At 39.4% G+C, this 15928-nt stretch overlaps 1 protein-coding gene across 27 annotated transcripts in view; it reads right to left on the bottom strand.

Annotated features, from left to right (window-relative positions):
- The window catches only part of PARD3 (par-3 family cell polarity regulator), a 627365-nt gene that overhangs the window by 334479 nt on the left and 276958 nt on the right, over positions 1–15928 (bottom strand). For all 27 annotated transcript variants that reach the window (XM_082449617.1, XM_082449635.1, XM_082449621.1 and 24 more), the window contains exon 4: positions 7838–8016. In XM_082449617.1, the coding sequence (XP_082305743.1) occupies positions 7838–8016 (179 nt within the window). The remainder of the gene's footprint in view (positions 1–7837; positions 8017–15928) is intronic.

Below are 15928 nucleotides of genomic sequence, written 5' to 3'. Positions count from 1 at the left end.
AGAGCACAGAATATGAAACAGGACAATTGAGATTCATAACACAACTTTATCTTTCAGCAGTTGGTTTAATTCTTAGGTGAATTATTTAAACTCTCTCAGGCTCTACCTCCTCATCAATAAACTGGGAATGGCCACACTACTTACACTTCAGAAGGCGATTAAATGAGATACAACACATAACACAGCCAGCAAGAAGCAAGTACTCAGATCAACTTGGCTATCATTACACGAAAATACCAAAACCTCAGAAACAGTACAGTTTGGAGATGGGACAGATGGAAACCATTTCTATCCCCACCCTGTGAAAACCGTTGCCCCAAAGGCAGTCCAGCACATGATGGCACCTAGAACACATGCAAATTAAAACAGAGCTGCCCCAGCGGCTGGGACGCAAACACCAGGTACCGCAGTCCAGCACCTCACTAGGCTCTTCTCTTTAATAACAGGACACGACTTCATGACCCGAAGTGGGTATGTTTATAAGCTAAAGTATTAAAAATTAAAAATAGACACCAACTTAGGAAGATGAAATGAGGCCAAAATATTTTCAAGTGTCTAAAGAATACGTGAATTTTTGTTCAATATAAATTAATCAGTGCCAGTTCCTGGTCTCCTCTCCCAAATCAAGAAAAACGGGTACAACATCTTCATCCCTCTGTATGATATGCAACTTGGAGGGGGCTCAGCGAGGATTCTGACACTGCTTTGGATTTATACTCCCGGAATGGTGTGTGAACTCTAAAAATATCACACCCAGGCTTCAACATTTTCTCAATAGCACCTTAGGATTTCATAACTTGGAACACAAATTATAATATTTAAAGTATGTGAAAGGGGATTATATTCCTAAATGTGACACAGAAATAGATGAGTCTCGGTTATTAACAGCTCAGGCTAGGGCACCTTGGCACTTGAGGTTAGTCTATTTTAAAAATGAGTAGAACCGGGGCTTCCCTGGTGGCGCAGTGGTTGGGAATCTGCCTGCCAGTGCGGGGGACACGGGTTCGAGCCCTGGTCTGGGAGGATCTCACATGCCGCGGAGCAACTGGGCCCGTGAGCCACAGCTACTGAGCCTGCGCGTCTGGAGCCTGTGCTCCGCAGCAGGAGAGGCCGCGATGGTGAGAGGCCCGCGCACCGCGATGAAGAGTGGCCCCCGCTCGCCGCAACTAGAGAGAGCCCTCGCACAGAAACGAAGACCCAACACAGCCAAAAATAAATAAATAAATAAATAAATTTATAAAAAAAAAAAAAACAGGCTCTAAACTGAATCACAATAGAAACGCTCCCTTCCAATGTGATCAGATCAGGAACAAGGTCAATCAAAATAGAGCAAAAAGGATACACTAAATTTAAAAAAAAAAATGAGTAGAACCATCACTTACTGAACAAAAATGCAGTGCATTCAAATTAAGATCTTTTAATATGCAAAACAGAAGGGTGAAATTTATAGTTTTAGAGGCCTTTTACAGGAAGTACAAATGTTGTAGCAAGATAGCCTAAGACCTGGGTCTCAGCTGGATTTCCCTTGAAGCAAATACCCCAGAAAATTAAACATAGCTATAGGGCTCTCGCAAAGGAAACATAGTTTTAAAAAACTTCTTAGCCCATCCTTTGAGGTTTTAGATGGTTATTGTAACTAGCTGGCAGCTATGGTTGGCCCATAAATAACCAAAGGATAGACAACTTTTTTTTAATAGCCAGCTGGTCAAATGGACTAATTCAAAAATAAAAAATTTACCAATATGACTCACCTCCCAAATTAGAAAGAAAAAATGAGAAGAAGCAGACTAAGAAGCCAAAGGTTTGAGAAGAGGATGAGAAAGCAAAAAATAGGTAAATTTAGACTATCACTTTATTTATTTTTTAATGTCTGTATTTAATTACTTGATCAAGATTATAAGCTTGTACAAAGGTCCTGCATAAAAAGAAAAGTTCTCATTTTTTTTTAAATTCTAAAGACAGCAAATATCCATTTCTTTTTTTTTTTAATTGAGGCATAGTTGATTTACAGTGTTGTGTTAGTTTCAGGTGTACAGCAAAGTAATTCAGTTATATATATAACATATATAGAATATCATTTTACAATGAATGAACAAACGAATGAATGAATGAGCCAGTAAGCAGCTATTTTAAAGAGCCACGTGGAGCAGGATTCAAATGTCATTGCTATTGCATTGTCTGTATATCAACTGCAAAGGTTTTCTCGCTCTCAGTAAAACAGGGAGCAGACATTTTCTGGAGGTTTCTTGTGCCTGACTGGTGACCCTAATGCTGGGAATTCAGTGTCCTGACCTTACATATTCAAATGCACTTGAACTAAGATTGGAGGGGAGGGGGGATGCACCAAGTAACAGTAAACAGAAACAGTGCTTTTGTCATAGCTTCTATCTAGAAATAGATTTCCTGTTCTAGTCTTGTATTGATAAGATAGGATCCAATATCTCAATGGGGTGTTGTAATACTTTAAAAAAAAACTGAAAAAAAAAATTAATAGCTTTTCATTTAAAAATCTGAGCTAAGTGTGAAAAGAAGTGAAGTGTCACAAAACCAAATATGCTAAATGTTCCAGATTCTATTCTAAGATAGAAAAATTAGCCCAAACGAAGACATATCAAAATAACGATTATATTCCTATTTGCCATCTCTTGACAGACAAAGATACCTTCCGCTTCCCGCTGGACCCAAGTTCTTTAAAAAAGACTGTGCCCCGGAATGAACAGAGAAGCTTTAAATAAAAACACACAAACGTCCTGAAATGGGTAAATGAATCTATTGGTATAAGTGTGTTTCATCTTTTAAAAGTCCACAGGTAATTCTGATACACAGCCAAATGGAACTATTAAACTATTCAATAAGACAGTAAGTCCTGGAACTCAGAAACAGTACCAGTTGCTTCTTGGTGCTCTGCATCCTACCCCTCATCCCCCAGCCCACCCCATCTAGGACTTCTCACAGAGCTCTTTATACATCATAAGTACTTTTCACTCTATTATTCATGAATTTATGGGAAGCAATTATCAATAGCTTTAAAAATGTTTGTTTCCTTGGTCAAATAAGTCTACTTAAGGAATCAGCTCTAAGAAAATAATCAGAGATGTCAACATAAATTGGTATATAAGGATATTCTCTGAAGGGTACTTCTAAAGGTTACTTATAAGAACAAAAAAAAAAAAAGAAAAAAAAGGCTAAAGTATAAATATGTTAAGCAACAAGAAAAATCACCAAATAAAGTTAATAAACAACTCCAGAAAAGCATTACCCTAATAGAACCTTGTGCGAAGTATCGATATTTACAAGACAAAGGAAAATGCTCTAGGTATAACACAGATTAGGGAAAAAGGCAGGAAGTTAAACTGTACTGATGGGATGACTCCCCACTGGTACCAAGAACAGCCACCATCTGTGTAGAGCTACACTATGCTCCACAGAAGTCCTCAAACTCATACACCAAGAGTCAACACTCATCATCAAGACCCCAAATTACTTACCTGCTTCTTTCTATGTTTCATTACTTTAGAAAATGCAAAGAGCAAGAAATACTATTATCGGGGGAAAAAAAAAAAGAAACTGTTTGGGGACTCAAAATATACCACAAGAAAGATTTGTAAAAATCATTTTCTAAAGTTAGAAGGAAGATCTCACATTGCTTTGAATGTAATGGAAAGAGAGGTGACAAAGACATAATTAAGACAGCACCTCTTCCAAGAGTTTGCATGCATCAGGGGTATTGGAAAGATATCAAATGTGACAAGCAACTAAATCAAACAGAAATAATAAATCCAGAGGGTCAGAAACATCCAGAGATGTTCTTAAACATCTCTTTAAGAAATGGGAAAAAAAAATTTCTTAACCTAATGATGCCAAGGCAATATGTTCTCTTACCACTTTCCTCCCCTTCCCTGATCAGGTAAGAATCTCTCTTGGAAACTAGTCAAAATATGATTTTATGCTAATTCTACCTATGTTAGTTGGGGGGCAATATAACTTAGAAAAACAATACCTCTTATTATTTACGGGAAGGAACAACAGCCTACAACCACTGCCCAATGAACAGAACAGACCTGATTCCTAAAACCTCATGTCAGACTGATTCTGATAAGTGCCTCATTACAGTGGAATGAATCAAACCCTATCCACATATTTGGTGGCCTCTTCATTCACAGGGACACGGACCTAGTAAGGATGGCTCAAGAGTTGGCAAAACGACTTGAGAATTCACACTGACTGAAATACTCTTTGCCAAGATGAAGTATTAATATGCACACACAAAATCTCAAATGAAAATACATCTTCCAGCAAGATACTTTCCACACAAATTGTGAGCAAAATGGTCTCTAAGAGTTGAAAAGGGCAGCCAGCCACCAAGAGCTGGGTAACAGGAATAAGCCAATGTTCCAAAGAACTTTGAAAAAAAGCCAAGATTCTCTTCGCCTCTATGCCTCACGGCCAGATAAAACTATGACAGAATTTAAGAAATCCAGAAGCCTGTGACACCCTTGGTCTCTTGGAGCCCTCACCTGGCTTAGTATCATCAAAATCTGTGAACTTTGCCCTCTAAACTCGACAGTGGGATGAAACAGTATCACTGTTTTAACTGCGAATACTCCACCTCTCATCTGTGGTTTTGAACCACAAGGGAGAGTTCAACGTGGCCGTGTTCTCACACACGAGAAAGGAACTGCCGGGTTCAGAAATAAGAGATTTTAACTGACCGGTGACATTACACTAAAACTGTTTTTCTTATTTAACTCGGAAGAATAGAAGCTACTTAAGTATGCAGATGAGTTATACAAGAACACCAACCTATATTAACCATTAGAGATCAATGAATCACAGGACTGTGAACCCTTAACTAATTGATTTCCGTGTTTTTATACAGAAAACCTAAACCTCTACATGCTGATAAGAATTTATAACATCTTGAAATTGCCCAGCATAGGTAAGCTCTCATGGACGCAACAGAAATAAATAAATTTAATACTGATAAGCAAGTATGCTTTCGTCCAAGCATCCTTTCTTAATATTGAAGACATTGGAAGTCGTTTTATAACTGAAAATAAGACAGCATTTATCAGACATATACCTGTTAAAAAAAAAAAAAACGGCTCAGACTAAAATACAAACAGCTTAAAAATCTAGACTAGGAAACTTAGTTAATAGGTATTCGAAAAGTAAAGCCAAAGATAATTCAAAAGACAAATTCATTACACATTGCCTTTTATGTGTGTCGTACGTGAATATGATTCCATCTAGAGATATGTGTGTGAATCGAGGCCTCTGCCATGGGAAAGTGTAGGCATCTGGCTACATTAAATACCACTCCCAACAGGGAAAAAGCTTGTTGGGTAAAGTAACCATTTTTAAAACAAAATTATATTCAAGTTTGTCTTACAGTGCTGATACTTATAATGTGAAAAAACATAGTATAAATGTCCAACAATAAGAGAATGATAAATAAAGTATACTCTACCCTGGAATACTTGGCGTTCATTAAAACTATTTTCTAATAAAATTCACACCAGCGGAAATCCCTGTGAGATGAAAAAAATGTAGAAATAATCAGGATGCAAATATGTAGACAAAGAATGACTCCGACTTTGTGTGTGTGTGTGTGTGTGTGTGTTCACTAATATCTTAGTACTGGTTGTTGATGAGTTTGGAATTATGGATAATGTAATTTTGTTCTATTCTACTAGTTGCCCAATTTTTTACAATGATAGACACATGATATTTAAAAGAGAACGAATGGGGGACTTCCCTGGCTCTCCAGTGGTTACGACTCCATGCTTCCACTGCAGGGGGCGCAGGTTCAATCTCTGGTTGAGGAACTAAGATCCCACATGCCACGTGGCACAGCCAAAAAATAAAACAAAATAAAGGCGAATGGCAGTGAGCTGGACATGGTTAACTGGCCATAAGCACCTCCATCCTCTCCAGGCAGCTTCCCTGGGCTGCAGAGCCTGGAAGGCTAAGTCCATTTCCCAGACACCCCTAGACATAAGGATCTGGAGCAAACTGCATTCTGCCCATTTGGATTCAACAGCCTGAGATTTTAATGATAATTGTGAAGTAGGGGATTTTCTTGGGCTGTTATTAGTGGCAAGCCATGGAGATGACGGCATTTTCTAGGGTGTTCCTGGGTTCAGGCCCAGCTCCACAGGTGACAGGCGGCAAGGTGAGCACAGGTGGAGACAGTGCTAACGTCTACTGGGCCAATGCAGGCAGCAGGACGCCAGGTCCTGCACCTCTGTCCCCTCCCCAGGCCAGCTAGACACGCTGTACTGCACTGTACAGAAAGCCCTGGGGGCCCAGCCTATGGTCTGCTCTTCTAGCCCTTCCAGTAATTTTCTGAAAAGCAAATTCGCAATATTAAGTCCTTTTATGTTTAAAATAGCTCCTGTGGTTCTGTCTGCTGTAACTGAAGCTGACTCATACAGCCAAGATGTTGAATGAGTTAAAAAGAAAACTTTGATTACCTCAGTGACTTCTGACCCCCTATCCTTCAACTAAGCGAAAACCTTTTTTTAAAGTAATAAATTTTTTTAAACTACCAACTTGACTTGTTATATATTTGTGAATATCCATGGAAATCAGGTCTATTCCGAACACAAATTAAAGGTCACGAGGCCTATTCAGAAACCAGGTTCTTTGAATAGTCTACTGCATGATAAAGCATTCTAAATTTTCAGGCTAATCTCAATGAGAAGAAACTCATCACATATCTAATAAAACATAACAGAAGAGTTAAACCCCTCATCCAAAAAATCAGACTATAGTACATTGTATTTTCTTGGTAGATTCTTCTCAGTTTAAACTTACATATTCCCTTCTTTTTTTTTTTTTTTTTTTTCTTTACTTGAACTGGTACGAAGAAGAGTTTGTTGAAATGTGAAACCAAGATAAAAGAAATATTTAAAACAGGTATTTTGACACAGATGCAAAGGATAAATCAAGCAACTATCAAACTACATTGATTTTTACTATTAATATGTGATTAATATATTTCCACACTTCTCGATATGTATGGTGCTCAATTACTGGCTGCACTGAAAAATGTGTATTAATTCATTCAACAGATGTTTGCTGAGAATCTATTTTATAGATTCAGCAGTGAAAATGACAAGCACAGCTTAAAGCTCATTGGGTAAAAGGTTAGAGGTATAACAGAATGGGATGGTACGGCTTCTGTAGGAATATATGACAAGGAGCATTAACACAAATTGGAAAAAGTAGACTAAATAGACTAAAATAAAGCTTATTTATTTAGACTAAATAAATCAGGTCATGGACAAATTAAATTTGGTCAAAGAAGAGAATATTATTAAGACTAGACAGTACACTTCCATTTCGTTTCAATTGAGTAGAGACAGCAAATGACCATGGATGGCGCCCACTTTCATCCTTAATGGTTCACATGCTGTGATTTCTTTAATGTACCTCAGGGACCAACATGAATATGTGCTTATACATGCGCAAAAGATCCCTGTAAGGACATGCAAAAAGCTCATAATGGGGCTGCCCAGGAAGAGACATGGGGTGATCAACAGACAAGTTAGGTCTTAGGAGAGGGACCTTAGGCGTACATACTTCTTGTTAAAAGGTTTCATTCTTCATCGTAGGAACATATTATCCATTCCAAAAATGGATACATAAATAGAGACACAATATATAGCAAGGATTTAATCAGAAAATTCAAGGGCAATACAAAAGAAGAAGTTATCTGAACTTTGGTGTGAAGGTCACAGAGGACGTAGCAGGGACGCCATGGAAGCAAGGGCCTGGTCCACGGCCGACTCCCATCACTGACAGAAAGAGGACATGATCTAGAAGCAGTTACCTTCCTGTCACAGGCTGCAGGGCTGCCGGCGGTGTTCTGTTTGAGGAAGCCAGCGGTTGTCGACCAGCGTGTGGGGTTTTTCCGTGAAGGTTCTTCAGAGGAGAAGTTATTATCACTGACAGACGTGGAGAGGCCAATTAAGGCTGGGTCACTGCTTCGTCGGACGTGAAGAGGCATATCTACAACACAAAACAGCGTTATTAAAGATAACCTAACGTCTGAAAACTACATGTTAGGGTAAAGGTAGTTAAATCAAAAGATTAAAGAATAGAATAACACTTGAAGGTGACAGTGGGCCAGCCTCGTAAATAGAAATTCCTTTAGTCCCTTTAAAGACTTCACTGCAAAAGAAATATGGTACCTCCAGGATACCTGGAGTGAGAAGGCCGGGCTGGTATCTGCACTTCACACTGGTTACCTGTGTGGCTCTGGGCAAGTGGCCTCCCTGTCCTCTGCCTGTGGTCCCTTCCTACACAAACGGCAATAAAACAGTACTTCTCTCCTAAGGGTACCGGGAGGACTGAATGAGCTAAAGTGCGTAAGACAGTGTCTGACACACGGTGTGCACTCGATAAAGAGCGACAATAATCACCACTGCTGTTCTCATCATCCTGATATTGGTTTGGCTCAGCTATTAAAGAAATCTGTTAAATAAAATATTTCGTTTGTTCAATAACGTATTATCACAAAGTACAGAGCACAGACATGTTTCTTATCCTTAAGAAAACGGAAATCTTAAAAGTAGTACACCAATACGCAGGTAGTGTCTGCCATATACTCACATACACAATTACAGAAAAGATGGTGTTTTAGCAACTGTATTCCAATGAAAGAGCAGTGTGCTTGCAATTACTCTAGCAAAATCAACAACAAACCCAGGCTAAAATTTGTAATGGTAGCACTGAGAACATCCTAGCAGATGTGATCACCGTTACAGAAAAGAAACAGAACTACAAAACCAGAGAGAAGAATAAAGGCACATGAGTCTGTAGCACTGAGAATCAGAACCAAAAGCCCCACACATCAACAGAGTGAAAAGCATAATAAACATAAGACAAAAATTTTAGATGATATTACGCTTAGAGTAATCTGTTTTCAAAAACTAGGATACAAGTTAAATATTTATAAAAAGCCTCTAACAAAGCAGCTTTAGCAGTGAAGGAGTAAACTCATCATTTACCATGAGAAACGTTTTTGGAATATTGATGCACTTGCTCAGTGGTGTGGCTACGGAGATCCTTGAGGATATGAAACTAAAGATAGACTATTTACATACATTGAAGGTTATATTTAAACCACTGTCAATCCAATATGTTAAAGCAAATTAGAAACAACCAGAGAAAACAGAAGCATATGAATCATAATAATATTGCATTTAACATTTGCTTCCAATAAAGGATTTGATAACCAAGAAAGAGCCTGAATAACACTACCAGAGAAAAAAATATACTGAACATTTAATATTGTTGGTGGTTATCTTAACTTGCTGAGAGAAACACATACATGAAAATTATGGGTAAGAATAATTTTCAATTTTCAGTGTGTAAAAAGTGTGTGTAAAGTCTTGGGACAGCTCTTGCTGCTTATAATTTGCACCAAAAAAATAAAAATAAAACACAACAAAGAACTATACAGTCACTCTCAAAACAAGTTCACAAAAATATACATCTAAGGAACTATGTGTGTTAATAGTACAATGCTCTTACCATAAAAAAGTTCCCTCCCAATTAACAAAATTGTTCCCACATTCAAAAATCAAAAATGTAAGCAGAAAAGCAATAAAATGGTGAGGAAGAAGAATAAAATACTTCTGGGAAATAACAATAATGCTCCTAAGATATGGGCTCTGTTGCTTTCCAATTACAGGGTCGCTGATTACTTAGTTGTTAAGGAATTCTGTATACCTCAATTTCTGTGTGTGTGTGTGTGTGTTAAGTCTAAAAGAAGCACTATTAGTTCACAAAAGGCCTTTAAAAATGGTTCAGAGGTAATGACTAAAAGCAGTACCCACAATAATAAAATAACCACATGAAAGTCCATTTCAACCCCCAAATAAATTCAGGGATTATACATTTCACCAAATTCACTTGGACACAATAAAACAGCTTACTCAACTTGTTTCTGAAAATTTCCCCAAGAGAAACACATTGCAGACATGATTCAGATTAGATGAATAATTAGGATCATCATCTTCTGAAGGGACATGATCACTGTGTTAATCTGTTAGTCTGAAACAGACACAAATAATTAGCACTTTACCTCTTTGTATCTGTAACTCTCAAAATTCTAGGTGCAGGGAAAGAAAGAGGATTCGAGACCAGGGGGTTACAGCAGGGCTGCAGACCCTTGGGTTGCACCTTCCGGGGAGATGCTGGGCCCCCAGGCAGCATCTACATCAAACACACTGTAAAGGATGTCCCAGGAGACGTGCTACTAGGCAGCCCTTCCTACGAGTTGCTCACACATTCATTCCACTTCTTGTTTTCATTTTAGTGATAGCGATAAAAGAAATGAATATAAGGACAGTCTGGATCTTTCATTTGCACCATCCTCTAACTGAGTACCCCCGTGCAGTTTCAGACCCCATGGTTACAGTGGTGGCCACAGTCAAATTCAGGAAGGTGTCCTAGATCTGATTACCAGGCAAATGAGAAAAGAACAGAACTCATTTTAAAAAGTAAACAACGTGTTCTCAACAAAGGAACACCAAGTGACATCATGATGATCTTGAAGTTAAGGTTTTCTTGCAATTGTTGAGCTGCAAGAACAGAGTATCAGAGTGCACATGGGCAGCAAAACTGGGTCCAAATATAAAGACCCTGTAACACACCACGTGTCCACGCCCATACTGCCTACGATTTAGACACAGTGTCTCACACTGATGGTGAAAATTTACATTTTTATTGGTTTATAATTTCTTCTTGGTTTTATAGTTGTGTGAAAATTATGTCATTTTCATCCAGTTTATACACACACACACACACACACACCGATTAAATAACATTAAGAAACCAGTGACTTGAAAGGATCTAAATCTTTTTCTGTTTTTAACGTTAGTCCCAGTGGAGAAACACGCAACTTGCTTCACAGATGAGTAAGCGGAGGCTCAGAGAGGCGACAGGAGGAGCACAGGGACAGTTTCCTGTCCAGAACTTGAGGCGCCTGGGTCAGTGCTCCATCACCACCCAAATCATGAAATTAATCCTATTATTCAACCATTCATTGGAAAACAAACTCCACTTCTAGCTACTTGCAGATATAAACATTAGTCTCAATTTTGTAAAAGGGAAGAATTTTGTTGTTTTCACAGTAAAATTACTTACACCTAGAAATCAAACACTGATTTTTAACTAATAGCATCTTTAGATTTGGGAGAGTTAAAGAACTATTACATCAGCTATACATACAGACTGAAACAACTGGAGTCCCAATTTCAAAAATGCTAAAATAGGAGAAGGAAAAAAAAAACCTCTACTGGTTCAATAGAGGAAGTATGATGTATAAGATGATGTAGCATGCCCCAAGCGAGACCCGCTTACACCGGTATTTCTCAACTCTGACCACAGGACCCTTTCACACACTCTAAAAATTACTGAGGACCCCAAAGAGGTTTTGTTTATGTGGGTTATAGCTAGGGATATTTACCATACTAGAAGTGAAATTGAAAAAAATTTTTAATATTTATTTATTCATTTTTAAGTTAACAATAATAAACCTATTACATGTTAACATAAACAACAGAATTTTATGAAAACAATTTTACAAAATAAAGCACATGTAGTGGGGTAGCAGCACTGTTTCACATTTTGCTCGGTAGCAGACATCTGGGTTCTCACTGCTGCTTCTGCATTCAACCTGCTGCAATATGACCTAGTGTATGAAGAAAAAACGAGCTCCACAAATATTTAGCTGGGAGAGGAAATCAGATGTTAGTAATCTTTTCAGATAACTGTATATCTTCTTCTTTGATACCACACCAAAGCTTGAGAAATTAGTTTCTCAAAGGTTAGCTACAATATGGAATGTAAACTTCCCATTCTTTGTTAACATTTGTCTGTCTTACACCTGGAATTGGATCTTTTACCTGTGACAAATTTTGTAACATTAGCTATTTGGAATATATTATTAATTGGGTTTTGCCAATCTTCTGAAGGTTGATATATTTCTTTACATCAGAAAGTCACATATGTGAACATCATTACCAATTCCATCAGAAAAATCATTAAGTACTGGGAAGTTGTCATGCTCACAGTGGGATATAAGTTTTTCCAAAATCTAATTCTACTAGAAAGCTTGAATGTTATCTTTGGCAACAAATATTGTCAGTCGTTTGCCATGTAGTGACAGGCTCACTTCATCCATTTTCTAGAAACCCTGCCAGACACCAAAGTCTGAATAAGCACAGTTTTTGCAGCCTTCTTTCAAACAAAAATAGTGTTCCACTAAAAATGGTTACCTTAGCTTACAACTCAAACTATCACATGAAAGTTTTTCTCAATAAACCACTGATCTTCAATATGTACAAGTACTTTATGCCTACCGCCTATGCTGGCACACAAAATATTAAATTGTGTACTCAAGGGTCAGGATTTTTTAAAAGTCATCATTTTGCTGCTTCATCAAGAACAGTAGATAAAATGGCTTTTTTCCTTAAACTGCGGGTGTGTTGGGTGAAGGATACATTTGGTGCTACCATCTCACTTTGTGCCAAGGAGCCTGCCTCTTACCCATCAGCATCTGGGCACCACTGGTGCACATGTCAACCCAGTGAACAACACAAAATGTTTCTGGAACACCATGAAAAGAGTTTTGCCTAACAGTCTCCCTGAAATAGCCTTATTGAGGTGAAGGACCCATAGACCACACACATTAAGAACCACTGGCCTGAACGCATAATCCTGGCATGTTGGTTCACCTCACTGGATCTCAGTCTCCCCTTCTATAAAACCAGAGGCTGCACTAATGGGGACAGAAGATCCTTTTAATGCTAAAAATTGTGTGATTCCACATTGGATACACTTCTATACTAGTAATCATCCACCAAACCTCATCCTAACAGAACTTAAAACAATTTATGAAGATGTACTAGAAAAAAATAGAAAACCATTTCAATATAGTATCAACAGGAATTACCAGTTGCCTCTAAATAAGTGAAAGTATTACAAGCAACAAAGGAGGAGGAAGATACACAGAGTTGTGGGTAACAGTGCAGAAGGAGCCACAACTGGCGTGAGGTCTTTGGATGAACCGAACTTGATTTTAAGGAAAGAGATTCTTCCAAAGGCCTGGTCTTATCAACAAAAAGAAGCACGAAACACAACTGCCTGATTCATCTGACAAGCTCCCCACCTCTCACTGCACTGATAAAGCATAATATTGCAGAAAGAATGCAATTTTGTCTTGGCCTCACAGAAATAAAATACAAATACGGCCTTTTTGCCTATAATTTGCTCCATATTTCTGGGGCTCACGGCCTATTTCAGCATTACTAATAATCTGATGTAATTTGTGTTCTTCAGAGCAATTAGAAATAATGGGAGCTTCTCATTTCAGGTAATTTGGTCATTATTATTACGATTCCTCACCCTCCATTTTAGGAAAATCAATGCCTTTCAAAACACAATAATAAAACTTTCTCTCCTCATAATCTTCTGAGTTATTTAATATATATATTTTCAAAGTATAGCCTCTGAAATATTAACAAGAAAATTCAAAGATGAGATCTTCAATAATTAAGTTACTGGATGAAGCACACGGTGGTGGGCGCGATGTCACCGGGTCCCGGACAGCTGTTTGATGTGTGCCTTCCTTTGAAGAGTGGATAAAACAGCAATAAACCCTCATCACAAGATCTCAAATTCTCTGTGGCACTAATGCACTGTAAATATTGATTTGCTTCTCTAGATTAGGTGCCTTTTAAATAAGTGGGAAAATGGAACATCTAATAATGAATTAGAACAAATACTAAAAGGGCAGATACATAACGGTTTTTAACGGTTACACATTGCATCCCTACTCCTAATCAACTTTCCCAATGTTTCTCTTCTTTTATTCTTCAAGTGATTTTTAAATTATTTACCCGCTCAAGGCAATGAAGAAACCTTTTCCATAAGACAGGCAGCAGTCATCAAGGTATTTAACCAAATCTAAAAATAATACATATGCAGTGACACAAGTTCTATTAGAACATACAATGCAAACAGCATAATTACTCTTCATGCAAAATGAAGACTGTCTCCCCCATCTTTGGGGCAATTACACATTTCCTAAAGACACATCTCACAGTGAGAAGGACCAAGTTATTAACACATGCCACGGGGAGAAAAACCTGGCATCAGGATTGCAAAGTCCACCTTCCAATATAAGTTGCCCCTTTTTATAAAGGTATTTATCAGTATTTCACTTACTGAGATAAAATCCTTGGAAGAAATCTAGGGAAGGCAAGGCAGGAAATAAGCTTGAAAAAACAATGAATGACTCAGAGAGAAGGATATAAAATGACTTTATCACCCTGTTATTATATAGATATTATATATATATATACAAGCAATAAATAAAGATACTATAGTTGGAAGGTGCCTCAGAGATAAATTGAAATATCACATTTACAGATAAGTGCACTGAGGCCTGGATAGAGACTGTAGGGCTGGGTCAAAGGTCACACTGCTCCTCTGTGACCCAGCTGTCCCTGGAGCGCCTGTCAATAGACTCCTCATCCGTGCCGTTTGGAGCTGACCGCACTGCTGTCCAGGAAGAACTAAGACGTGTCAAAGCCACAATATGCTTACACTTCACTAGAGATAACAGGTGATTCCTCGGAAAGATTGAGTTTAAAACCCACTTCTATAGATAAGAGGATGTGTTCACTGGTCCCACTGAATCTTAGACACATATGAGGAGGGAAAAGAGAGAAAAGAGAGCCAAGGGGAAAATATACATGCAATGTTCTAATGTCATATGAATGTTTACAAAATAAAACCAAGAGTTTTTCTGAGGCATGCGAAACTGGCATCATTAGAATTCTCATGCTGAAACCGATAACACGACCACCCCGATCAGGAGCCCTCCAACTGCTCATATGAGTACAAGTGAAAGTGGGCGTATGTGAGTAAGATCAGCCGGTTGTTTCACTGCTGCTGTGATCTAATACTACAGTGCTTCAAAATCTTACCAGTAAGGGAAATATACACAGGAGCCCTCTCTATTCTTTCTTACAACTGCATGTGATTCTACAGTTATCTCAATTTAAAAGAGTAAATAAAAGCCCTCCAAAGAATTAAACAGAAGGTCCCAGGCGAGATGTCTCGAGGTCAAGGCCTGCAGCCACCGGGACTGAAGGCATCTCTCTAACCCCGTCTCCCAGAAGTCTCCTCCCGCCGCACCCGTCCTGGCGCCCTGCTGGCTCCTCCAATGTGCTCCACGCTCAGGTGCCTCCGTGCCTCCCCCACCCCAACCGCAAGGAGCCTCTGGCCTCCACCCACCCCCGTTCTCACTGCCCAGGGTCCTATGCCCCGTGGCTGCTCCTCGAACGGCGCCAACTCCTCAAATCCATCCAATCCAGCAGCAGACGGCTGACTCGGAAAGGGGCAATTAAGGAAAGTTTAAAGGAAGGACAAACATACGACAGGTTTAAGGAAAAGCAGCCGGGGATGAAGTACCCAAGAGACAAGGGGAGCGGAGGTTCTCACCGCAGGACACAGCCACCAGCACAGCCCAGCCGGGCAGGGCTCCCGTCCCTCTCCATCAGCCCCGGGCCTTCGGTGCGTCCCCCGCCTAACCAGGCCGCACGAGAGAGCCTGGAGCCCGCGGACACTCCGAGAGGGGTCGGCCCTTCCCCCGCCGGCAGCAGCGCCGACAGCGGGCCTGCAGGAGCTCAGGACGCCAGTGGAATTCCTCTGCCCCTTTCTCTCACTCCACTTTGCTCCTCCTCCTAACAGCATCAGCCCGTTAGGGCTGCACCTGGAGGACAGGTCTTCACGCTATCATTGCAAACGCCCCGCCTCCCTCCCTGCACGCATGCGCACATGCCCCCAAAGTGGGAACCTACATTTTTTCTTAGATACCTCAGCCAGTGGGACTTCCCTGTGGTTA

Source organism: Balaenoptera physalus (assembly GCF_965194825.1).
Source record: "Balaenoptera physalus genome assembly, chromosome: 2".
In the NCBI taxonomy this organism is placed as follows: Eukaryota; Metazoa; Chordata; class Mammalia; order Artiodactyla; family Balaenopteridae; genus Balaenoptera; species Balaenoptera physalus.
Note: the sequence above shows the minus strand (reverse complement) of the source record. Positions and strands in the feature narration are given on the sequence as shown.